This window comes from Falco peregrinus, chromosome 8 (assembly GCF_023634155.1).
Source record: "Falco peregrinus isolate bFalPer1 chromosome 8, bFalPer1.pri, whole genome shotgun sequence".
Taxonomy (NCBI): Eukaryota; Metazoa; Chordata; class Aves; order Falconiformes; family Falconidae; genus Falco; species Falco peregrinus.
In genome coordinates this window covers 27,718,777-27,746,265 of record NC_073728.1, presented here as the reverse complement: position 1 = coordinate 27,746,265, position 27,489 = coordinate 27,718,777, and the positions used below count along the sequence as shown (strand labels likewise).

Below are 27,489 nucleotides of genomic sequence, written 5' to 3'. Positions count from 1 at the left end.
ACCAAAGAATTCTCTATCATGAAAAGGCAGGTAGATTTAGCTACTATTAACAGGTTTTTATGTACACTTTGGAGCTGAGCATTTCAGGCTTAAGAAACATATCTTGTTTCATGAGCGTTACCATAGAAACCCACATAAGTAAATAAGTCAGCATTCATGCAATTTCCCAGTAACAAAGATACCTGTAAATATCTGCAGTTACATGGAAATAAACTTGTTTTGCAAAATCATAATTTTAAGCATCAAATTGTATTAGCAACTATTGCAGGGAAAAAATGCATTCAAATAACAATTCAAACAACAATATTCTATCTTCCAGAAGAATTACTTGATTCACAAGTGATTACTTTCAAAATCCACAAACAGAATGATAAACATATTACCCCCTCACTACTACCACATTTAAACTCAGAAATGACTCAAGTATTTTTCTTTTAACTTTCTAAACACATATTATATTAATTTTGGATCTTATGTGCACACTACTACAGTGTCTAAAGTCACAGCTCAGATGGAAACACTAGGAAAGCACCACCGTGTTACATACTGAACTCTTACAGCTTTTAAAGCATAGAATGAAAAAAAGAGGTAGTCATTGGTTCCTGACAGTTTAAAAGCCAAATATATTCAAATACTTTGACTTTTAACATGTTAAAACAAGACTGCACAAACTGATGTTTCAGGAAATAATGGACTGTCAATTAAATACTCAATCAAATAAACATACAGTTACCTCAAAAGGGCTATTACAACAATTTTGGTAAAAATCTACTTTCTCTCCTAATCTCTCCACATAGTAGTTCAAACCTACCAACTAAGTATCTACTACTATTCCATCTGTGTTCAGTATCTGCAGGAAAAAAAAAAAAAAAAAAATAGAGCTGAGAAGAACTCGCATTTCCAGCATGTGAACAAACAAAAAATCAAGGCCAAAGATGTAGTAAAGGAGCTTAAGTATGTTTCTGCTGCTGTACTGTCATTCTTTAATATGACATAGCTGACAACTGGGCAATCTAATATACCTATAAAATTCATTTGAAAGAAGCATTCTAAATAAACTATCGTGTACTAGTATCTCTTAAAATAGTCTAGCACCAATCAAATAACAATAAAAAATTCTACATGCGGTGTCAAAATACCTCTATAATATTCAATTTATCAGGATTGGAGTAATTTAAGCATACACTATGATCTGGTCTGAAATGCCACCATTTCATTTTGCTGCTAATTTAAGAACATGAACAAAAGAAAATGGCAGCACACATGGGAGACTAATAGCTCATTCTGGTATGATCACTGGTCTGGCAAGAAAAATAATTATAGAAGTCACAGCAGGACATTCCATGTTCAATAGGTTAGTAAGGGTGTTAAGGATTACCTGTTTTTTAGGTGAAGATGACTTTGGTTTTCCTGTTTCTTGCTGGGGCAATACAGGACGACTGGCCTTATGAAGCACAGCCAAATCCTGCATGATTGAATTCAAAGCTTGCTGCTCATCTGCTCAGAGAAAAACAGCAGATAAGAGAAGTATAAATGACTGTTACATTTGAAGTGCAACTGTCTCCATTTCACAATTAGGCAGGCATTATTCTAAAATCTGTAAGACCATATTACACTTCAATACATAATTGCCAAATTAAAAAGAATTACTGCTGTGTTGCAAACGTATTTTTTAATTATTAACAGTGCTAAAGGAAATAAACACACATAAATGGCAGGTGTGAAAAACTGAAGTCATAACAGAGATTTGACAACTCTACAGAACTGCAGGCTGTATTAAGAGAAAGGAGGGGGTGGGTGGAGGTTTATCTACTTTGTTTCAAATAATGTCCATGGATGAGAAGTTAACTAGAAACCATACTCCCCCTGCCCAATTTTTAAAATAAAATTAAAAAATAAATAAACAAACAAACAAAAAAACACGAAGTACTTTTGAATCATTTTTCTTCTGTCCTGAACAGGTAAGGTCATGGACATAGGAATCATACACAAACTCCCAAAAGAACACCTCCACTGTCTCAGCATCTGCTGATGGCCCACAGAGTATCTAAAAAAACAATCAACAAAAAAAAAAAACCAACCCAAAAACCCCAGACAAACAAAACAAAACCAAAACACCACAGAACCTTTCCTGGACTGCAAATGTATGGTTTTTTAAGGCTTACAGGAGTCATTCACAAGGAGAAACAGAAGTACAGAACCCAGGGGAGAATTTAGGGGCAGGAGTGCTACATTTCAAGTTCACACAAAATCTGAAACCCTGAAGATCTGCTGCAGCTGTGATGGCCTGAGGCCATGCTAGACAAGATTTGCCCTGGAACTGGGATGCTTCTTTAGACAGGAAAGCACATAGGAACAAAAAAGCCTGCACATTTATGACTAATAAATTGTCTTTAGTCATGATATTTTGTATTAATTCCTTGCCACAGCAAAAGCACTATACACAACATGCACCTAGAACAATGGATAACAATTTATCTGCAAAGTACGTATGCCTTCACATGACTTCATAAAGGATATATATGTTGAAGAATTCATTGCTAAGTGCTGTGATTTACAAAGAACAGTATTTCTCAAACATGGACCTGAGGAAAAACTCAGGATTAAAAATCAGCAAGCAAGCATTCCAGCTATTCAGCAATGATGCAAATTTCTTCACACTATATTAAAAAATAACCCAATATATTTGTCGCATCAGGAAACTGTGCAATTTCAGTATTATAATTTAAAAGATTTCTAACAGATCAGAAAGCTGGTCTGAAAATGAGTGACTGATTGCATTCATGGTGTCATTATTCATAACTCTACTAAGATATGCTAATCTATAAGAGCAAGTTTTACTAGCGATATTTAATGGCAGAACTGAAGGCATTCTTGCAACTCAGTTATTCTTTTCTCACACTAAAATACACTTCAAAACTTTCCACTAAAATAAAAAGTTCAAGTATTTTACTGCATTATAGCCTATTCTAGTGCTCAGTGATAAAAAAAAAAATATTGTTCTTTTAGCAGCTGATTGAAGGAGGTTCAGTTCCCAGTGGTCACTAGGTAGCATATTTCATAAAAAGTAAACAAAAGCATTGTGGCAAATCATCTACAATTTACTGGATATACAATACAACTCAACAGTCATTTCTCTCACACAAGATGTTGAAGAATATCAGAAATATGGAGTGCTGTATTCCTAGATTAGCTACTTCATTATTAAGCATGAAGTTAGGAAAAAATTAGCGTACCAAGAGATAAAAGCAACACAATAATGTGTGTGTTTTTGTTGGTTGGTTTGTTGTGATTTTTTTTGAGAGCGAGCACCAATACCTGATTACAACAACAACATGGTCAACTCATAAAAAAGCATGTAGAAATGAAAAAAAAAGACATCAAATTTAAAATAATACAAATGTGCTACATATTTAGAAAAACAGAGCATCTACATAGTCCTGGCTTTGCACTGCAATGACACAAGACAATACGATTAAGTTCTTTGATACAGACTTCCCCGCACCCCCCCCCAACAGGCATTACCATTTACAGCACAGTAAATATTGCTCAGTACCCTAATACCATGAATGTCAATTTCCTATACTTGAATTTTTAAGTTACCACATAGCACTTTTCTGCCACTATATTCCAATGGAAAAAACACAGGAGTATTTTGAAAACTAGCAAAGCAGCTGAACTCTTCCTTTCATGTAGACATTACATCGAGTTATACAGCCAAAGCACACATTTCCTAGGAATGGTATTACATTAATGTTTTTGGTCTTCAATAGTAAAGTATAAGAATTAAATTTTTATATACATTATATGCAAGACTTACCCATAATGGCAGTGAGTCTGAAAACTTGAACTTCAGGGAAATGGTTGCTTCATTAGCATTATTTTATTTCCTAAAATGCAAAACCAAAAATGCAGTTATTGAAGTTGTCAAAGCCATGTAAAACAGTCAACTCATCATTGTTCGCAGGCAGTTTGTCTAATATTCTACATATCAAATATGCATATAAACTACAAATAAGATTGCATATAATGTGTGGAAAAAACTGATATTGTTCCCAAAGCGTCACTGGCTCTGAGCAATATATATAGGCTTTCAGAAGACACAAAGCCTGAACTAAATATTCTTCCAGACTTGAGCTGATTTTAATCTCTATCTACATCCCCAAGTGATGATTAGTAGATTAATTAGCCATAACGCTCTGCTGCATGGTACTACTCCATATACTACATGGAGCCACTACTCCAGGTTATTAACCAATGCTTCTTTTTCTACAGGTTCCTATACCTGGCATTCAAAATTCTGTGTTCAGAATTATATATACATAGGTCATATACATAAATATATATGAAACTCACAACACAAGTCAAGAGGCATCAATACCTACCAATTATATAAACTAGGACATTTGAATTGATGTTTTTGTCATCATAATTCAAGAGCATTACACAGATATCCCGACACCCCTGAAAGCAAATGCTTCTAGAAGACAGCAGATATTAACTTTTAATATACAAGTTATCCGGAAAATTAGGAACACAGGGTGTATATTTATGAACAAACCCTGTCTATCTTGAACATGGGCCAATTAAGAAAACCTCAATAATTAAGGACCATTTGAACAATCTTTCTCTGAGATGCCCTTACAGAGCTTAAGAGCAAAAACCTGGGGATATATCCCTAAACAGACAATGAGATTTGTTGTAACACAGCCTACCACAGGAATAATTTGAATTTTTTAATACAAGATCATAGAAGAAAATTCTTTAATTTCTGAAGCAGTCACTGTGACCAAGTAGGGAGAGCCTTTTCCCTCCTCCCTTTTCTCAGCTGCAGCGGACCATTCACCCTTCTGACTCAGAGCCAAAAGATCTACCCTACTCTGATAAAACAGATTATTTCCCTGCAAGTTCATTCAAGGACCTACACCAACAGAATATGACTTATTATTTTAAACAGAACCTGTTTCCTTATTGTTTAGTTCCTTACCAGTGTCAAATGACCCCTGATGCAGCATAGGGCCACCTGTGGAACCACATGGCTGAGAACAGAGGGGAGGTGGGCAAGCTCTGAAATTCTGCCAATTTTCTAGCTAACAATAAATTAATTACAAATTTCCAAAAGATTTCTGAGCATCTTCAGTTAGGCAACTAACAGTTTCTGGCATTGTGTTTCTTACATACTCATTTAATAAAAGCAGCCTTTTTAAGCAGTGTTCATTTCACCAGTGGAATTAGAAAGCTTCAGGCACTTCTGGCATATTTTTCAGCAAGAATTTGAACTTAAAAGCTATATAAAGGTCTCTGCTGTATACTGCCTTTTACCTACATATCAGATGACTCATCTACTATTGTCTATTTCAAGCTCCATAATTACCAAGAAGAGACCAGGCTTCTAAAGAATATCCAGAGGCCCCACTGCAATCAGAAATCAGTTCAGTTGAGAGAGCATGTAAGAGAGCACATTAGAACTAAAATAAAGCTGAAAATACAATTCATCAAGTCTATAGATAGCCTCAAAACAGTACCTGAAACAGCTTCCACATGTTGTGGGAAAGAAACTCCTGTCTAATGCTTTGTAAAATATTAAAGCCTGTAAGACAGTGAGAAGTACATCTGGCCTGGGCTGCCTGCAGTCTCAAGACACAACCCCAGCTTTTACTACTAACATGTCTTCCAGCCTCTTGATGCCACCACAGCAGAAGACAAAAATCCATTTTGACAAAAAAAGGGAAAAAAAAAAGCTTCTGTTGCTCCATAATAGAAAAGGAAAACTGTGAAGAGCTCGTGTCATTTTCATAAAATGTTTAATTATCTGCCGTAATACATTAAACATAAGAATGTGTTTCATGACATTGGATGAAGTACATTTGTAATATTTCCTTGTAAGTATTTCAAAGAAATACAAAAGTGCTGTGAGGCATTTTAAATCTTCTGTCACACTTTAGAAAACACGAACAAGTTATATCTTCAAACAAAAACGTCCCATATGTTCTTCCTCAACCTAACTGAAATAACCAAACTTGGAAGCTCAAGGTATTTGACTGACAGGACTCACATAGGATAGGCAAGCTCAAGAAGAAGGAACAGATTAGGAAACATCTTCTGCAAGTTCCTCCAGCTACAAGACTTCATTCTTTAGTACTAATCTGTGGCATCTCTCATTAGAAGAACATCAGCTAATGAGTGAGCACCTATTTCTTTCCTGTTCCACTTCCTTCTTATTCCTTAGAAGGAAAAAATACCCAAACACACCAACCTAGAAAAAAAAAATTCTCTGAAAAGCTTTAGGGACTTCTCACTTTATCATCCCTTTTAACCAAACTTCTTTCTATTCAAATATAAAGTATTATTAATCACCAGCATTTTAACCATCTTTTTGTTAGCATTTAGTGTCACTTCAAAAATAAGCTATTCCAATTAAACAGGTGAACCAGATCAAACTTTATGAAGATTGCACCTTTGTGAATTGAGAAAACACTTCTGATTTTAACTGCCCACTTTTGCAATGGATGGTAACAACAGCAGAGTGTAGGGAGAGAGTAAAAACAAGCTGACAAAAATCAGCATTTTTTAAACCAAAAAAACCCAAACCACATTCAGTAGCAAGGGGAAAAAAGTATACCCTAATACATGGTTACAAAGTATCATTAGCAAAACACACACACACACACACACACACACACACAGAATAGAGGATAATCCAGGACAAAACGGAAGTGAAACAGAAAACTGGAACTCAGAAAAAAAAATATGAGGAGAAGCAAAGGCAGCAAAACACAAGAGCAGATGCAAAGGTAGAATAAGATTATGTCAAGGTCTTGCAGAGACACACAAGCAGCTTGAATTTGAATGTAATTAAAGAAAGGATGACAGAGAGTGAATTTCAAAAAGGTGATGATAAGAGCAGCAAACAAAGAAAATTATCCTAGCAACAGCATTTTGGATATAAGGGTGGAGAGATGCTAATTCATATTCATGATTCACTTCCCATCAGCCACCTTATAGAAAGCCTGGAAGTCTTTCAGAATCTGAGTGTGCCACTGAAGGAAGAAAATAGCCAGGTGATTCTTGGAAATAGTTTTTAGTTTTCTCATGGCAAATGAAACAAAGCCTGAGGGCAAATAAGTCATGCAGACAATCATCTAGCTGTTCAAATACTCTGCGCTAATTATCCATATGCATACACTTCTCCTATAATAAATGCAACAGGATTAAGCTGCCTCTCTGTTACTGAGAGACGGGAAGTACACAAACACTGGCATACACATTACATCGTCTCTCATGACTGACTTGGTCACATTCAAAAACTTGTAGGCTAGGAAAAAAAACAACCTTTACCCTCATTCAGCAGAGGAAGAAAGCAAGCAGATGCTATATGAGGTAAATATTAAGTGAACTAGAAAGGCTGGTTTAGTTCTGTGGAATATGGAGGTATACAGTGTGCAGAAATGAAACTGTTCTACAGCATCCAACTTCGTAACAGAAGTACAATTTTTAAGAAGTAAAATTAGCTATGTCTACAATCAGAACCATAAACTAATCATATGAGAACAGTAAAGGTAACATATAAGCACTTAAGAACGTAAGCCGGCTTTCATGCTGCCTCATATTAAAAAACCAGGGGAAAAAAAAAAAGCAGCGAAGCAATTTATCTGCCTGATTTTGTAAGAAATTCAGACTTAGTAACAGTTTACCTACATAGAAAGGTGTCTTACACCTTCAGAGTTCAAAACTGTTCCAATAGCAGGACAGGAATCTCATGGATATCAATTCCCTACAAATTTTCACTAAAATACATCAGTCCAAGGATGCATAATTCCCCATTCTTGCACCAAAGCAAAACGATACAGTGTCAACTCAAAAAAAGAAAGTTGCATTATAATTACTCCATTACAAATTAAGTTGGAGATTATACTATATTAGGCACATGCAAGTTAAAACAAACTGACAAGAAATCAAAATTTGCTAGCATTGCTATTCAGAAACATCTACAAAAAAAAAAGATGATAAAAAAGCCAGGTGAACATGAAGAGGGAGCATTCACAGGTAATTTCTCAGACTGTAAAACAGATAATCAGATATAAATACCATAAAAATTTGTTTCATAGCAAGAAGAATGAGCCAGACTAAACAGTTTTACACTCAAAATGTTACTTCTAAACAATCAAAGGCTTGGTCTCACACACCAGCCTCTTACAAATCACAGTAAGCAAGGCTAACAACCTCAGGTGATCACCTAGTCAAATGCACCTACTTAATCTTTAACCAAAATAACGTACAGCACTGCTCATCATGTGTTTTGGGGTTTTTTTTTCATTTCAAATCAAATAGTGTCTTTGAACAAGACAGCAAACAGCAACAACTAAATTCAACTTCTGTAGAAGACTTTTTCACAGCTCAAAGCAATTGTTGACATAAATGATGGGAACTTACATAGCTGGCAAGCACAAAAGAAAATTCAGTATTGTTACAAGACATTAGCAGATACCTGAAAGAAAGTAACTCCATAGAAATGAGCATAAAGGAGAGGATTTTATATGGACATACACACAAACGAACACTGGACAAAAAGCCACCCTTTTCAAAGAATACGAAAGGAGCAACACAAAATCATGGACAGAAAAAAAAAAAAAAGAAAAAAAAGAAGAAAAGCAAAGAGCAGTAACAAGAAAAATATTTAAGCAGGTAAGAGGAAGGCCTGTAATAATTGGAGCCTAACAATAACACATCAGATTTCTGAATTTTTCTAGAACTGAACTCACCTTTAACACATTGTAGAAATACATACAAAAAGGTGTTCACAGGGCAAAGTAGAAAAGGGAGGGAAAGATTACATCAATCCAAATCAAAAGGACACACTGATAAGTTAAGGTAGTGTGGAAAAGAAAACAAAAAAAGATATAGGACTCAGTGGATCAAATTTGGAACATGAGAAATTAAGTTTAACTGGTGAATAATAAGAGAGCTATATTCTGCCTGTCACGGTACTACGAAATATATTGGAGGGCAATGAACGGATAAAAATTTCTTACAAGAAAAGCTGTTAAAACATTTGATTCCAGCCTCCTTTGAACACCACAAGGAACTTTAAGGTCTGAAAGCCGACAGGGAAGGATATTGCCTATCAACAGCATGCCAGTAAAGGCAGGAGCCACAGAGCACAAGTATTATCCTCTTTAGTTCTTCCTCTGTCATGTGCCCCCTTCTATTCTGAAGCACTTCCCCGCCCCCCCCCCCCCCCCCCCCCCCATTAATTTATCCTGATAGTGAGATCATTTGCACTGTACGGGGTACACTGACAGGATCCACCTAGTTCTGCTGTGCTAGGAAAGACTGACAAATCAATCAAGCTCTGCAAGCTGATGCCCCAGAGCAAGGAAAAGGCCAATTAGAGCAGCATCTCTCATAACCAGGGCAGTAATTCAGGACTGACTACCCGTCCTGGACTCAAGACAGCATCAGACAAAAACCGTATTCCCCTCACAGCTTGCTTTTCTGTAACTACCTTCACTCAACAATTCTGTCCTGAACAGCTGAACTAAACCCTTCTACCACTAGGAATGGTAGAGCAAGGAACAAACCAGAAATGTTCTTTCTCCAAAAGAGTATCTGATGTGTTTATTTCCTGTAAAAGTACTTGGGTTTATTTTTTCAAAATTTTAGGTCTTGTTGTCATTTCATGTAGTTTAGTCAGTATACTTCTACACTTTGCCCTGAATTTCTCAGTGTCTTGTAATTAAACCAGTTTATTCAGAACCCCAAGCTATTTTAACCTATCATACAGAGACCAAGCAACCTTAAACACATAGTACCATAAGCCAACTACCTCTACCAGCAAGCATGATATCCTTCATAAAATGACAGCACCCAACTCATTCAAAGTTAACACTTTTTTTAAAAAATAAAAATATATTAAAAGGAAGATAAAACCCACCTCAGATACATGTGTTTTACTGAATTTAGATGGTGAAATAGCAAGTGGTGATAAAAAACAGGAAGAAATAGCCAGCATCCATTTTTTGTTCTGGTTTTGAAAAAATCAAGAGGATGTATCCAAACCACAGCACAGTGTTACTGGAATAGAAATTTCACCATCAACAACAATAAAAAGATACAATGCACTATTGCAATATACTTCAGATGAAACACTTTAAATTAAAGATCCAGGGACTTCCAAGAGCCTAAGACTCTTCACAAAATTAGTGGTTCAGTTTTCTGGACCACTCTTGGAAGTATTTGGAAATAACTGGAAAACAAGAATATTCTAGTGGATTCTAGATATTGTATAAAAAACTGAGAAGGATAAAGGACAGGGTCAAAGAACTGCCAATTATTTATCTCCACATCAACTGAGAGTAAAATAATATCATAGTTAGCATGGTCTCTACTGTAGAATGAAAACTAAAAGCATAGTGAATGCCTTTATTTCAAGGATTTTTACTACGGTCAAGCAAAATATGGCTTCTTGAAATGATCACAGATTAGTTAACAGAACTAACTATAGTAATCACCCTACTTAGGTTTTTCCAACTTATTTGGCTAAATATCACATGGTATTTTAAGGATTTGCTTTAAAGTCTCAATTAACTAAAATGAAACTCAGTTGATGGATTAAAGTAAAATACTTTGAGATCCATATTCCTATTTAGCAGCAGAAAACATCAATGAATAATTCCTAGTGCAACCCCATACAGACCGACAATGATCAGGTAAGGCACAACAAGATGTACAAGTTATAACTTAAGCAAATGACCTGAATCATGTTTAAAACAGTCACAGTCCAACAAAATGTATTTAGAGTTAAATACATAAATTATTTATTGCTATTTCCTCCCATTCAATATTAACTTCTATTGTGTTTAATTAGTTTTTTTAGAGAGGAGCACCATTTATGGTGCAGTTTTAGCTGACAAGACTGCTTTTGAACTTTTATCCTCCCTGCAATCAGGAGTGCACCACCCAGAATTAGAAGTTCTGTTTTACTGTGTTTTATTATGCTTACTGAATATGTTGAATTTATTATGTTTATTCAGTAATGGTTTTGCACTGAATGCATTTTGACATAAAGACAATCATTTAGGAAACTGGAAAAAAAGCTGCAGCTACAGGACTGGAGAGTCTTAGCCAGAGACAATTCAGACGAATTATTAAATCACAATGTATAATTATCTAACATAAGTGCAATACAAAGTTAAAGAGAGATAATGCAATCCTGGTGTGTATAAAAATGCAGTGTATGCAGAAGCCATCTTGCTTCTGCACAACCTGCAGATACACTGTTCAGTGTAGAGTATCAGAAAGACTGCAGACAGCAAGTGTGGGATGGCTGAAACATCAGTACCTTTATTGCTGTTACAGATGTATCAGGTATCTCTACAATGTGCGGACTTGAAATTTCTTCTGTGAAGACTTCTACAATCTTCTGGACAAGCAATAAGTGAATTTACGTCTAATTTAGTACACAAGACCATGCAGACTTACCTCATCTGTACCGCTACAGGCATGATTTGGTACTTGTTTATATTCTGAAAAGAATGGCCACTAGCTGTACTCCTTCCAGAGTTCAATTTAAGAAAGAAAAGAATAAAATAATAATAATAATAATAAAAAAGACTTGCATAAAATACAACTTCTAATTACGGACTGTGCCCTCCCAGCATAAAACCTGGGAAAGCAGTGCTGTCAGTTCTAGCGCCCTAAATGCAGCACAGCTCTCAAAGTACTTTGAGAAAATGACTTCAGAATGAACTGAAGGATCCAACGTGCCCAGTGACAAAAGTAAAACTTCATCCTACTCAGACTAAATCTTTAGTTCCTGCTGTTCTATAAACTGTAATTTGACACATTCACATAACATTTATTAGCTTGATGAACAACGACTCCAACTTGAAAAACTTAAAATACACTGGACGGTTTGAGAATGCAAGGACACAGCTTTTAAGAATTGTTCTCATAAAAATGCAAAGTAGCAGATAATTTAGTTCAATATGAGTTTATAGCAAAATTATGCTTTTGAGATAAATATCTTGACACTTAACAGCAATATTCACAAAGACTAACTGTAGTCTAGGAAAGCTAATCTCCCCACGCTTCCTTTACAATTGATAGGGTGAGATAAGCGTATTTAGAGACTTTCAAAACACTTAAATGCAAGTTTCCTGCTTTGAATGAACCTCTTCTTTCCAAATGGTATCAAGAGCCTTTACTGGCTAACCCTTCACAAACCCACTCCACTTCAAGTACACAGAAAAGATAAGACTGTAATTGGTCTCAGACAGAAAAGCACCTACTTTCCTCAACGAGATCTCTTTCTTCACCTAATTCAACTTTTACAAAACTTCTCCATTTCCTGTATCTGTTATTGCCACAGCAGCAGCCAAAGCACTCCAACAGCTCATTTCTTGACCTAAATAAAGAATTACTTTGCTGATACATCAGGCAAATCTGCCTTGAAAGTCACAATGCTTTCTTAAGACCTGGTTCATGATTCCAAGAAAAAAAAAAATTATGAAACAAACATATACATTTTAGATTGAGGAAGCTTGATTGAATTCACAACAGCTGAAACTTGCAGACATGCCACAGTGACACCTTGCAAAATATCTTAGTATTGCCAATTTTGCAACAGAACATACTGGCTAGAAATCAACTGCTTATACTCCTCTGCTCTTATCTGAGACCAGATTTTCTCACAGAAGCACATTAAGTAATAGACATAGCTCACTGGGCTAGCTACAAATAAGTGCATCACTGCCTCCAAATCACTCCGGCATCTTGGAAACTGATCACCACCACCATGGTGGAAAGTCTCAGAGCATCATAACACTAAGAACTGATTCCTTACCATTAACTAAGCTGTATGCCACACAAACATTAATGTTATTCACATCACAAAAATGTTTAAGGCTCACTCAGTATATTAAGATGACATTGGAGTGCCCACAAATACACAGAGTAAAACACTTCTGTGATGTCTGTAACTTTTTCCTCACTTACTATCTTATGTGAACTGAGTAGCCCCATAAAAGGCTTCTCAAAGAAAACAGGTGTATGAAATTTTAATCCATACAATCCCATAAAACACGCACTGCAGCGAGTGTCATAATGAGATTGAGGTGCTTCTGTTTCTCCTTCTAGAAATCTCAGTGGTGCCCTTGGCTCAGCATCTGCTGCTGTCATTTTGAGGCCTTCTACTGAAGCTGTCACAGGTGCCATCAATGTTAGTTTTACTCCAAATTTAGGACTAGCTAGTCAAAATATTTGTGAAGAAGGGTTAAAGGTGTTACAATGAAAACCATTCCCCTATACAAATGTAACTGCTTGCCCTGACAAATGTAACAACTGTAACATCCAAGAACCTACAGGAGGGAAACTTCTTTTTTTACTTTTATCACAGACAGTTCACAGCATGTACCTTAAAAGAATACAGTATATCTCTCTTCTTTGTGACAGAATTCATGCTCACCGGTTAAGCCAAAGAGCTAACAGTATACAGTAAGCAAACTTAATCTTACCAGCACTACTGGTATTGGCAATTCCTGCAACTCTAAGAATGGAAGACCAACTACAACCAGTGACAAATAAATGATTTTTTCACAGTTGCCATTCACTAAAAACATGAACCTATCACAAACCACTTAGAATCTATGAACATTATTCTTTAAGCAAAAATAAATGAGAAAAAAAAACAGGTATTGCAAATGAGTGGAGCGTTTCAGTTAATGTACAAGAGCAATTACAAAAAAATCATCAGCCAGATTTTGCTTTTGAGAACTTACAGAAGAAAGCACATCCTTAAACTCCAATAACTAGTTCTATCCCTTTCAGTCCATCTTCCAGTTCTGTGACTATGATGGGTTGAAAGATGACTGTTTTGGGAAATAAGCCAGAGAAATAAACCAAATCTCTCCATTTCTACCGCTAGTTTTAATATCTATCTTCAGATGCTAGAACTGAGGAACTTCATTTTTCTTCAATACAATCATCACATTTGACAGCATCGTCTATTCAGAGCAACACTCACTTATTTCACAGTTGCAGCACTTGTGAGTTTTAATCATGGCTGCAAATCACACTACTATAATTTCAAATCAAGTACTAAAAAACTTGAACACAGCAATACATACGAACTTTTCTGATTAACATGATCTGCCTGGCATCTTGCTGTGATGATGCCAGCAAGGACAGAATCTAATTTCCTAGGGACATTTTTGTGTCTTCACTGTGAAGACATCTCAGTCTCATTTGCTACAAGTCTTCCAAATTTTGCAACAAATCATGGAGGAATCCTCCTCAGTGAACAGCGTTCGTTGCATACTAGCTTACTCATTCCTCAAAGCACAGTTGCTCCTCAAAGTTCATAAGGCAGCAATACAATAAGGAAATCCAGAGTATGGTAATATAATGACAATTTTTCTCACCTTCTCCCACTACATTGCCATCAAATTTTCCCACCCCATTAATACATCATCACCCAGAGCTTCTGCCTAAAATGCCTTTCCTGACTCATGCTCCAACCTTCCTAGTTCAATACCCCATATGCTCTCTCCCCATCATAACACAAATTAACTGTACATTGTCACACATTTCTTCCATTATTTCTATCCTCATTAATATGAACATAAAATGCAAAAGAATTTCATAATACACTAATATGGAATATTTAAATATGTTAAGACATTAATGAGCCATACAGATTTCCAGCACAGCACAGAAAAACCACTTCTGAATCAGTCTCCAATTCAAGGTTAAAACATTCAACAATGACAACAACAAAGAGCAATACATTTAACAAGGGAGCCACAGGTATGGGTAAACTCAGACCTCTCATGCTTAGAACTATACAGAGGTCTGAATAATACCACTGAGAAGACGGACAAGCACTTACTTAATATACACCAATAGAAACTGAGAAAACCTTGAGTGCATGCATAGGTAACATACTATGCAAAATCCAAAGATTTTTTTTTTACCACATGTGTAATATGATTTTGCATTATTTTTACAGCCAGAAGGTTTCACTGAGCAGGTCTAAATGTACAAGTGTGTAATTTTTTACCCATATTCAGTAGGCCCTGGTTTTAAACTGGATGACCCACACAGGCCAACACATTAAGATGTTGCTAAACTATCAAGTACACACTTTTTTACTTTGTACTTTGGTAACAATCTTTAGCTTCCTGAGAGCCAGAAAAAAAACTTCAACTCAATTGCTCATAGTAACATTTGAACCAAAATGTAACAATGAAAACCTGGTTTTGTCAAAACACTCCACAATCAAAAAGCTAAGACACTGAGACAATGTATCCTCATAAGGTTTTCTTCTTGCATCTCCCCACACCCCTTAGCGGCGGGTACCAAAGCATTACGACGAGACCTATGATGCTACATAATTATACTTTTCCCTCAAATGATAAAAATGTAAGAGCCCTCATAAATACAGCTAATAAGGTAAACCAACTACAGGCTCAAAAGTTCCAGAGGAAGAATTGCTACATACATGCCCACATGTAATCACCATTTAAGACTACAGTTCCACTGCTAAGGTTGCATTTCTGTCAAGGGAGTAGTCCTACTTGTCTACAGCAACTGCTGCTTTACAGGGTGAACCTCAATGACATGCTGGAGATCCAGAGCAAAAAGATGATCCAGCTGAAAAGACTGATTTTACGTTTTAACTGACCATTAGCCTATATAAATGATGTCACACTTCTACAGCACCAACATCAACACAAAGAAAGGAGCAAGAAGTCATGCTGGAACCACCCCTCCTGGACCCTGAAGATTCATATCTTTTTAAAAGATCTTTTAAGAGATGGCATGTGTAACACGGAGCTTCCAAGGAACTACAAGTAATTTAGTGTGACCTATAACAAAACACCTAGAAATAATGGACAGAAGGAAATTTATGATAGAGCAGGGAAGAGTAGATATGGCTGTTCCAAAAAGAGATACTCACTTTCAGATCTCTTTGGTGCACTCTGAACTAATGTGTAAAGAGCTGAACTCCATCATTATCATTGGTCTACTTGGATTGTCAGTGCTGGAAAGGTCTTGCCGAGGCTTTCTTATAGCCACAGCATAAGAAAGACAACCAACCCTTGCACGAATAAATTGGTTAAAACATATAAAACTTAGAACATACATAGCTGATGTTCTCACAAGGAAGGAGGGTACCAGTGGAGTTCTACAAGCGTCTGTGTTGTTCAACATATACTAAATTATGCAAGAAACAGGAGTAAGGTGAAAAGTTTTCCAACACTACTGTATCTACCAATATTACATTATTCTGGAGAGCAAGGAAAGGGCTGACTACAGTAAAGAAGGCGGTCTATCAGACTAGCAGACTGAGCAATAAAGCAGAAGATATCAGCACAGATGAATGGAGCCAATGCAAGATGAGGTGCAGAGGGGAGGAGGGAGAGAAGCAATTCTAACCTTGCACATAACAAACCAATGGGCTTTGCACTGAATACTGCCAGCTTTCAGAAATTAAAGCCAATGCTAGGAATTATTATGAAAAAAATTAGTACAAAACAGATCACTGTCTGCCCATCTTGGCTATCACTAGCAGTCCTGGGGCCTTCAGCTCCAGAAAAGAATGTAGCAGAATACAGTAGTTTCAGAGGAGAGCAAAAGGTACAATCAAAGGCACGGAGTGGGTTCTACAGGGGAAAACAAATAAGCAAGTTAGGACTCTTTGGTTTCAGAAATATTTGGGTGGAGGGAAAAGCAATAAAGGGTACAAAATCATACAAGGAGCAGAGATGGATTCTTCACTCTCATCCAAAAGAAATGTGGCACCAAAGGAAACCAGTACAAGCTAAGTTCAAAGAAAAGAAGGTAGATGTTAAAACAACAAATAGCATACCTGTAGTATTCCTTACCAAAGGATATCTGGATGCCAGACATTTAGCTTCCAGGGGCGGGGGTGGGGGGGGTGGGGGGGGTGGGGGTGTGCGGAGGACTGGCCAAGTTTGAGGATAAAAGTCCAAAGGTTACTAGCTACACAAAAACCACCTCAGATTTAGAACAAACCTTTACTGAAAATAGTTAGGGATTGAAAGAATATTCAAGCCGAGTATTATACATGCTTGCCTTGTTCTCACTCTTCCACAAGCATTTATTCATACTCAACCATTGGAGGAAGAATGCTGGACTGTCTTTTGTTTGATTTCATTCCAGATTAGATTTTACTTAAAACTTGTCCACCACTTCACCAGTAACATTTAAATTTTCATTTGAAAGTCTCATTTGGTACTCATGATAGTGCCAATATCACAGACGGAGCCACAACAGATATGCTTCAAAGGAACTTGCTGCAGCAGCTTAAAAAGTCATTCATTGCACTGCCCACCTCATCCCTGCCTGAAGTTACTGCACTAACCAGTGCCAGCAGCACAAGTAACACTTTTATAACTACTACTCTACTACTTTATACCCATTCAGTTATCATCAAGCCATTATGGAAAAAACAAGACTGTGCTTGAAGATTTGGGGGTCTACCCTTCCAATTTATTTTTATTTTAAAAAAGTCTTATGCTGGAGTTATAATAATAGTGCTGCTGCTAAATGTACACATAGTCAGTGACAAAACAACAATCAAATACAAGCTGAGCTTTACCATCAGGTTTCACAGCTTTAGTTAGATTAAAAAAATATATATTTAGGATGACAAATTCTCATGTTCTTAAATTGAACGTCGTTTTCTTTAGATTTTCTTTTAGAAGTTTAATTACTGCTTGTCTGTATTTTAGTTCTCTATTTTTTTAATTCAAACAATTTGATCCATGTATTTTCCAGTTTTCAAATCTTTGTTCAAAGGTGAGACTATAGTTCCCATTGTTACCATTTTGTTAACATGGCATTCAAACTGTTGGCATTTACAGAACTCTCTTGTCTAAATTATTTTAACATAATTATGAGAACAGATAAGAGGCAGTCAACACTGACTACTTGAATACTTCTTCCTGAAAGAAATTAAAGGCTACCTTTAAGAATCATTATTGGTGTATGGTTTGTTTTTTGTGAAGGAAGCACTGCTGAAAGCATCATGCAATTTGTCCCATCTGTGATCTAGCCTCAAAAATCATGGATAAAATCATTTACATAAGTCAGATAAAATGGGAGTAAAGCCAGGGAACATGTTGAACACATCTGTTTTGTAGCTGGCTCTGCAATTCTTCCAATAACGCATGCCTATAGGATAAAAATTTCTTGTTCTATGCCATTGGACTGTATGACATCTCAAAATGGCAGAAGGCTTGTTCAGGTACAGTTACACTGACAGAAGTTATCTTAGCAATATGACTTACTTCAAAGACAGCATATGTGTAAAACAGACTGGTAAAGACATGTTTTTGCCAACAGAAACTGCATCTGGCCCTAGGAGAACTTGTTCTCAATCAAGTTTCCTGTTGTAGAGCAGGTTTATGTTCAAAAGCCACAAGGATTGTATGTGCGGGGAAATAGACATGGAAGAACAGAAACTGCGTACTTTCCTGTAGAACAACTTATTGAACAGTGATTCTGTTGAGTCTAGAAATATTTAATGTAAGAAAACCAACCTGAAATAGAGATTGAATTCTATACATTATAAGGTTCTGCTCTTTGGAAAGATAGCTCAAATTCATATATATGAAGAAAGAGATACCCGATTTAACAATCACTAATACAGGCTCCTGTGTCAACAAATGCAGGAGGCAAGAACCTGACGTTGCTGAAAAAAAAGCAAACCCAAAACAAAACACAGCCCAACCAAAGGTGCACACACATACCCTATGACATCAGAATGACATTTTAATAAGGCTGTCATGTTACTTCTGCTCCAACTTACAGAGTAGGTTAATTGCTCTGTTGCTAAAGACTTTGTCTGGGGAACTTTGAAAAAGATACAGACATATCACACAGAGTTCAGTGAGAGTTCACAACAAAAAACCTGAGAAAACATGACCTGTGAAGAAAAGGCCTGTTTGCACAGTTTAGTACAGAGAAGTCTGAAATAAAGTGAGACAGAAGAACTGTCTTCACATATACAAACAGTTGGGGCAAAGAGTACAGAAATCATTATCCTGCATGAGTAATAACAATTGGACAAGAACTAACTGGCTTAACTAGCACCAAGACAGAGACTTAAGGTAAATATTAAGAAAAGCCTCCTAACTATAATGATAGTTATGTACTAGCTATAAATAGACCAGTGAAGAGGTGTGGTATTCCCCTTTTGAGTTTTTTCTTAAGAACAGATCAGACAAATGTCTATCAGACATGATTTCAGCGTATTTGCTTCTGCCTCAGAGTAGGGACTGACTCATGAAATCCCTTCACTTCTTAGACATCTGTCTTATCTTCATTTATCCAAATGAGAACTCTTATCTTCATTTATCCAAATGAGAACTGTTTATCAGTGTTATCTTACCTGAACTTCAAAAGTACAATCTTTGCAACATAAACATCTGAAACATTTTAATTTTACTATATTGTTGTTGTCAGACTGTTAGTGTACTTAGCACAAAACATCTCAGGAACACAAAAGTGGCATCTTTTACTACTGCAGATAATCCACAGAAGTGGATAAATTATTTAACGTAAATACAGAAAGAGAAGCAAGTGAGGGAAAAATAGGGAAGGACTCAAAAAATAAAAACAAAGCTACAGCAAAGAAAAGAACCTTTAGCCTAAAGAAAACTATTTTCCTCTCATACAGTTTGCTGGTATAATTTAAAAAATATACAATAATTTGAGATACAAAAGTAAACGTAAGTAAAAGACTTTGCAAACGGACAGGAAAAATTCATGTCTACAAGGCCTCCCTACACTACCAATTCCCGACTCTCAGTTTTTAAAGCACACTGCAGGTACCCCTGCTTTGGCCTTGCTCAAGTTAGTCCAACTTCAAATGACCTCATTAAGCTGGGTTCTAAATTATGCCATATGTGGATTTGTGGGTCAAGCGTCTCTAGAGCAGCGGCTCCCACAGATAGAAATCAGTGCAATATCCTGACACAGAACTCCATCGTCCTTTTCTTATTGTCACCAAACCTTCTGCAACTTCTCAAAATATACACTTAAGGTGAATATATTAAAAACATCTCAGAAAAATATGCTAAGTCTAAGCAATCAGGTTAACATAGAGCCATAAGACGTATTTGTTGTTATTACTGTATTACTAAATCAAGATCTCATGCTGAGACCCAGAAGCAAGAATCATAACTAATGCACTGCATTCTGAACATGTTCCTACTGCTCAATTATGTTTACAATGTTATTTTGCAAGATATGTGCAATTATAGTATGCATGATCTGTTTTGACCTATTCCTTGGCACTACAAAATACCAGAAATTTGAAATAGTAAATGCAGTATTTATTCTATTAAAAAAAGATTTTTCTTCTCTCCTACAGAAATAGTGTGCTTAATAGAATTAACTGTGTTTTTGAAATTTTTTTATTTTTACATTTAATATTGTGTCAGTTCTACACCAGGATTTTAAAAGCTTATATTTAGAAATTAAACATTCAGGACAGCAAACTTAATTATTTGCTAACCAGATGAACCTAGGTAGCATCACCAGTAAATATACATTTACATTAGTTTGTCATACATATGAAAATAAGCTCCGCAAAAGTAACAAGATGTACTTAATTACATTGATCAGTCAGATTTTCATCATTCATTCATTTTTCTCCAAATACTAGTCTAAACAGAGGATAATGTAAACAGCAGAGCTCTAAAAAGAAATTATTAGAAAATACATTCATTACTCCAAACCAAATGTGTACATCCTGATAGATCAGAACACTTCTGCCTGTGTGTTTGGTTGGAAAGAGGGAATCAATGAATGAAATCGCTATTATCATTCTTAGGTTGCATTTTATAAGAAAATATTATTTTCATTTCAGAGAATGCTCAGTTAAGAGAGCCACTGAACAATCTGTCATGAAAATAAATTGCATGTAATTAGTTTTTATTTAGTTTGCTGATGTAAAAAGTCAGCCTGCAGTGAAGATAATATAGATAAAAGGCAAAAAATCAAACTTAAAATTGCTGATATGCAAAGCTTTTTTCAAGAAGTTATCTGTAAATACTTATTAATAATGACAAGGTTTTAGAAAACAATTCTGATTTGTACCCATACATTAATGCTATATTTCAGCAAATTGAAGAAAAAAAAGAAGAAAGTAAAAGCTGTAAATATGAATTAAATTTATGGAATAACCAACTGTCTTGCTTTCTGCAGAGAAAACATTACCTTTATAATAAAACAATAAGACTTCTGCATTTAGCCTCAATCAGCTTTAAATTCCACAAGTCTGTACATTGATTAGCTTTCCTAAGAACCACAGCAAAGAACCACTGATGGGTCTATGACCAAATTTGAAAGGTTATTTATTTTTACCATAAATTATCTAAAATTTTATCAACATAAAGAGGGGAAAGAAAAAAAAAAAAAAGCGTGCTTCCCTACCATGATATTAAATGAGATAATGGTCTTGTTACACTACATTAATACGTTCTACCTGTCACAGGTATCTGCCTACTCACATATACTATAAAAGCTTTCAGTATTACCAAACACCACAGTTATCTTCAAAAAAGTTTCCTCTGACAGTTCAGAAATCTCAGCAAGCCAAAACGAGCAATTCACAGACATGTTTTCTTCACCGTAGTCTTCCATTACCATCAGATAACCACTGACACAGTTCATCAAGGCAAACTGTATGCAGATTTTTCTCCAGCAATGAGTCAATTTGATAAACATTACCTTGCTACTCTGCCTTATCAAAATACAATAAAACCTTAGGGAAAAAAATCAAATTAATTATATACAGCCTCATCATCTGAATCAATATTTGGGTTCAATACATTTCAGTAGCAATCATGACAGAACACAAAGAGTAAAAAACACAGGAATTATAGCAAGTGCTCATTTTTTAATATATTTCTAAGGAAAGTTATTTACAAAGCCACTATAGCAAAGGCATGCATGAAAGTAAAATTTCCTCACACAGTATTTCTGTTAATTTCAAATAACAGCAAAGGGCTTTGCCACAGGGTAGGAAAAAAACCCACACAAACAACATGAAACCAACCAAGAAAATCCTTCTAAGTATTTTCAGTGTAGCATAAGTACTAACTCCTTGCTGCCCATTCCCTTAAAACTATCCATAAGGGAATTCCACATGAAAGACTCGCTAGGTTATTCTCCTACAAAGTGCTGTGCCACGAGAAAATCCAAGATGTTGTGCAAGACAAGCATATAGACACTCATTCTGCAAATACTACATCTTTGCCATATACATAGCAGCACATTTCTGAAGGCCTCTTATGCTCTGCAACGTGCTGCATTGTTTAAGGAAATGTTATAGCCGAGAAACATTCTCTGCGTTGACTATCAATCCCTCTTATTTCAAGGAAGGTTTTTATTATCTTTTACCAACCTCTTAGAGGACACTTCATGATACAACACAGCTTAGAAGTGCTCAGCTTATTTAATGCTTTGATCTTCAGTAATTCCACAGACAAAAACTAAAACCAGATTTATGAAGCAAGAGAGGAAGTCAGAGAAAAAGCCAATCTCGTAGGTGCTGCAATGCACCTCAGAAGCAGCAACGCAAAAAATAATCTAACATTCACTTTTTCCCCCGACCAAAGTATCTCGCAGAACCTGACCTACATACCCAATTCATAGCACTGCTATCGCTGCAGCGCAATTTAAAGACAAGAGACTACAGCATCAGCACGGACAGAAAGGCTTACGGTGACGTATAAGCGTTTGTACAGCTCGTAAAATCCCTAAGATCCTGCAGTTGTAACGTAAATAACTCACACGTAGCGCGTGTCCCCGGCACCTCCAACAGCCACCGGCGCTCAGCGCCATCTCCAGAGGGACGGCGGACCCCAGCAGCGCGGCCCGCACCCCCCGCCCCCGAAGCTGCCCCAAGCGGCTCCCGCAGCGGCGGCCCCCCCCAACACACCCACAAACCCGCCCCCGGGCAGCCGCGGCCGCCCCCCCGCCCGGCCTCTCCCCGCGCCACCCCCCGCCCGCCCCGCCGGCACCGACCTGTGTCACAGCGGAGGCCGGGCGGCCGCGAGGGACCCCCCCGCGCTGCCCGGCAGCAGCGGGCGCAGGCCCGGCTGGGCAGGCGACGCGGAAGGAGCGGCCAGGTTTCCAGAGAGGCGCCCACCCCCCCAGAGGAGGGGGGGAAGGGGCCCGGGGCCTGCCCGCGCCGGGGCACGGCGGGGAGGGTGACAGCAGGCACCGGAGCCGGCGCGGAGGGAACCGCGCTCCGAGTCAGACCCGCGGGGAGGGCAGCGAGGACGGTGCCCCCGAGGCGCTGGCGGCGCGGCGGGGCCGAGCCGGGACCGGAGGGGGGGGGGGGCTCGTCAGGCGTGAGGCGCCGGCGGCCGCCGCCGCTTCTGCTGCCAACCGAAAGCCCCGCCTCCCCCTCCGCCGAAACTCGTGACGTCGGCCGCGCCGCCGGCGGGAGGCGGAGACAGGCGCGCGGGACGTCACCGCGGCACAACGTCATGGCGCACGAGCGGCGCAAGAACTACGGCCCGCCCCCGCGCACGCGCAGGAGGCTGCAGAGGCGGTGGGAGGCCGCCCAGCGCGCGCGCGTCAGCCACGCCCCCTGCCCCAGCCCGGCCGCGGGGCGCGCGCCGCTCCGCTGCCCTCCGTGAGGCGGCCGGGCTGGCGCCAGCGGGCCCGGGGCGGGGCGGCGGTACCGGCAGGGGCGGCCCGAAGGGCAGAGGGGCTGCCGCCTCCCGCCTCTGCCTGAGGCCGGGCAGCAGCCGCTGGCTGCCGTCAGGCCGTTTTGGGTTAGACCCGGCCTGCGGCTGTGTGATCTTTATTGTTCAGAGATAGGATGTGAACATCCACCTCGGTGCAATCAGGTCTCCGCCGTTGCTTAATTCAGAAACCCTTGCCCCTGGCCCGCCCCGAGCAGCAGTCCGGCGGTAGGACAAGCGGCCTCGGCTCCATGGTGAGCAGGCTGCGCACACTTTTTAGGACAATTCAAAATGCTGCTCCGCTGCCTTCAGGTTGCCCATTCCTCCTGGCACAGGCTGACCACTCTGCAGGTGCCACCTTCTTCCCTCAGAAAGTCAATACACACTCAGAAGAAGGATGCTACCCTAAATTAATTGATGAGGAAGCACTCACCCAGTATGTAGCAGGACAGCTATTAGTGCTACTCTCAACACCTAAGTAGCAGATGACTAAAAATTACTATAGCACTGTAATTAGTTTTGTACAGATTTAAAACTAAGCCTACAGGCACAAACCATTGTGCACACACAAGAAGCATGAATGACCCGTGTGTTGGCAAACCCCCTTCCATGACGCGCTGGCAGGCGATGGGTGTTCAGAGCCCTGCCGAGGTGGCAGTGATACGTGCTGCTGCACCTGACCCTGCAGCACGGTAACCTCAGCAGAGCTGCGCTTGTGACCTGCTTTCTGGCCCTTGGCCAGAGGTACTTAACCATTAAGACAATTAGAGGTTTGTAAAGCCTGGATAAGCCCTCAAAATCCACCCAAAATGAGGGTTGGGGGGGGTATTTTGGCCACCCTAAACAAACCTGGGAAAACTTGCTTGAACAGATGTTTAAGACTTACATGTTATTACAGGCATATATAATTATGCTGGTACGGTCCTTCAAACAGACAAGTCTTCAGTGGAGCAAGACCCCAAGCTGCATACCCAGGCAAGCAAACTTCCAGTGGGAACCACAAATGAAACTAAACAATTGCACATCAAGGCCCACAACCCGAGTATTGCGAGATCTTCCACTGAAATAGGCTACAAAAAATGGTAAAAACAAATATCATCACCTTTTAAAAGAAGGGACTGAAAAGGACTGTGATAAAGACCAACAGATGAAGCATATCCAAGAAAGGCACAAGACTGAATCACAGTGATTAATAAGAACTCCAGAGCCAACACTAAGGAGACGCAGTCCTGTCTCGAAGCTAAGATGCTCTGTTCCACAGTTGGCAAAATCATGCCATGTTCGTGAGACACTTGTCATGACCAAGAGTCTTTAACTAGAAAGTTAAAAAGGTGACCTTTTCTGCTAAATGATAGGGTAAGAGCCAAGAAGAATGCTGACGTGTGATACTCCTGCACCATCAAGCAAGATCAATGAGCCACAGCTGCTTACACAGCTTTGAAAACACATCCAGTGTTTCCCTTGCCTTAGTGTTCCAGTTCATGGCCATTTGTCAGTTTTAGCATCTTGCAAATGGATTTCACTGATGAAGCAATGGTTAGTAAGCAGAGGGTTTTGAAGTCAGAATTCCTTCACTACCAAAGCTAGGAAGGATTGTAGAAAATCACCCCATATTCCTCTGCCCATGTGGCCCTTTGTGTTTCTGCACAAACCTGCACAGCACAAAGCACTCTCCTTGCACTATAAACACCATCCCAAGAGCGCTTTGCAGAGGTGATACACAACTGACAGCCATCAGCACTATTGTGCCATAATCCCTAAAACAGAACATATTCAGTATCAGGAGCAGGATAAACAGCTAAACATTGACTCTGAGATAAAAAAAAAAAACCAAAACCAAAAACTATCAACACCAGAAACCAGCACTTATGACACTGGCTCAGCCCAAACCCAGGGGCATGGTTCTGAGATCATTTGTCATGCTACCGGAGCAAAATAAATCTTATAGGAACAGTGTAATTGCTGATACAGAAGAGTATAAAAATAGAGGACAGAAGTTGCAATAAAGCATATTAGTTATTTATGCATTCAGTACAAGCCCCGTACAGGTGAAGGAAGCTGGGAGGAGCAGGGGTGGAAATTATAGGGTAAGCACATCTTAGTATACTCAAGCAATTGACTGAAATCTGGCAGTATGGCTCTCCCTGGATTTCAGAATCAATGCCTCACTGCAGTAAGAGGTTCTCACCTTCTAGATGTACTGCTTGAGGCTAACAAGTGCCTGTATTAGTTAACACTGAAGCCATAGCTTCTAAAACACTTTAAATGGAAACAAACCCACTCCTTTTCATGGCCATGCCATCATCTTCCTTTTCCACCCCAAGTTTCTCTGCCTCCACACCACTTATTCCTATCACTGGCACCATATTACCATGTTACCACATTTTGAACTACATCCAGAAAAGGATCTAGTTAAATACATGATTAATTTAATATATTTTTAATCAAAAGAGGGGTTTACTGGAAAAGGAACAAGCTGCAGAGATGGAGCAGGTAAGTCAAAACAGCTTTGCTTGGGAACAGCAGTAGCATAAAGTCTGTGATGTTTTAACATATGTTGTCATGTTATAACATGATCAAGAGTTCTCCCTCACCAGCAGGAAGGCCAACATCCTGTTTATAAATTTAAATCTAGCTTGCATGCATTGAGCAAACAACAGTATTACTTCAAGCCTTCGTTAGTTCTACCTGTCTGCTATGCTCCTCTGCCTTTCCATGACTGAAGGAGACATGTGCCTGCATCTCACTAGTTCCAGTTCCTCCTGATAAAAATGCACCATCACTGTGAGGCTGATGCCAAAAGAAAGGAAGAGCAAATAGCTTGGGGAGGACAGTCCTAAATCACTGCTGGAAGATTCCTAAGAGGCTTCATCTTCCCTACTAGCAATTGTATTTCTTACCCGGACTGGCATCTCCCATCATACTTAGTATTTTGCATTTCAGGACACATTCTCACTGCCCATGACATTCAAGTTAGCTCCAGAACAAAATAAATAAAGAGCAGCCAGCTATTGACTTGTCTATAATACTTGAACCAAGTACATAATACATAGACCAAGGTATGAGAAAAATACAGTGGTCATTCAGGTATGGAGTTGCTTCTCTAGAAAAAGCACACTGTAGATGACACCGGGCAGCAGTAGGTTTGTCTGCTCCAATCCCATCATTGGAGTTTATGAAGCAACTCATTTACCTTTAGGACTCAGCCGTATTCAGCAATCCAGAACGCAGGCAGTGTTGACTTTACTAATAAGATTATTTCCCTAATGTCTACATTACTGAGCCATTTAACACAAGTCTGCTATTTGAGATGGCAAGAGTAAACTAGGAGATGCTGATTAGAAGTATATGAAATTACGCTATCTGGCAAATAGCCTCCTTTCTTAAAGGTTATACAGGATATTCTATACAACTATTCAGAAGATTAAACATATCCATAAAAGCCTGTAACAAGCAACCGTTGCCTTTTATTTGTCCATTTACATCTTAAAGCAATGGACCTTACTGCAGAATGACACTGCACAGAGTATATTCCCTTCAGCAAACATGATGACTGTTAGTCTTTAAAGAATAAGGATTTTTAGAACACAGACTTCATTTTACACTAAGTAAAACCCCTGAATAATCAAACTTCATTTTATGCTAAATAAATACCCTGAATCATCAATATTCTGCTTAAGACAAAGAGCATCTGTAAAACATAGGGCAAGTACAGTTGATGAAAATTCCCCTTCGTTGAGCTACACTGCTTTCATAAATG

General features: G+C 38.5%; 1 protein-coding gene across 5 annotated transcripts in view; it reads right to left on the bottom strand.

The window, feature by feature from the left end:
• MAP3K2 (mitogen-activated protein kinase kinase kinase 2) overlaps window positions 1-27,489 on the bottom strand; it is a 62,593-nt gene that overhangs the window by 33,031 nt on the left and 2,073 nt on the right. Inside the window, exons 1-3 of one of the 5 annotated variants that reach the window (XM_055811408.1) lie at window positions 23,062-23,454; window positions 3,821-3,890; window positions 1,379-1,497 (exon numbers count right to left, since the gene is read on the bottom strand). In XM_055811408.1, the coding sequence (XP_055667383.1) occupies window positions 1,379-1,497; window positions 3,821-3,824 (123 nt within the window). In that variant the 5' untranslated portion in view covers window positions 3,825-3,890; window positions 23,062-23,454. Of the gene's footprint in view, window positions 1-1,378; window positions 1,498-3,820; window positions 3,891-9,934; window positions 10,075-22,827; window positions 22,871-23,061; window positions 23,455-27,489 lie in introns of those variants that run through there. The other 4 variants (XM_055811405.1, XM_055811407.1, XM_005237676.4 and 1 more) reach the window with 4 other exon arrangements.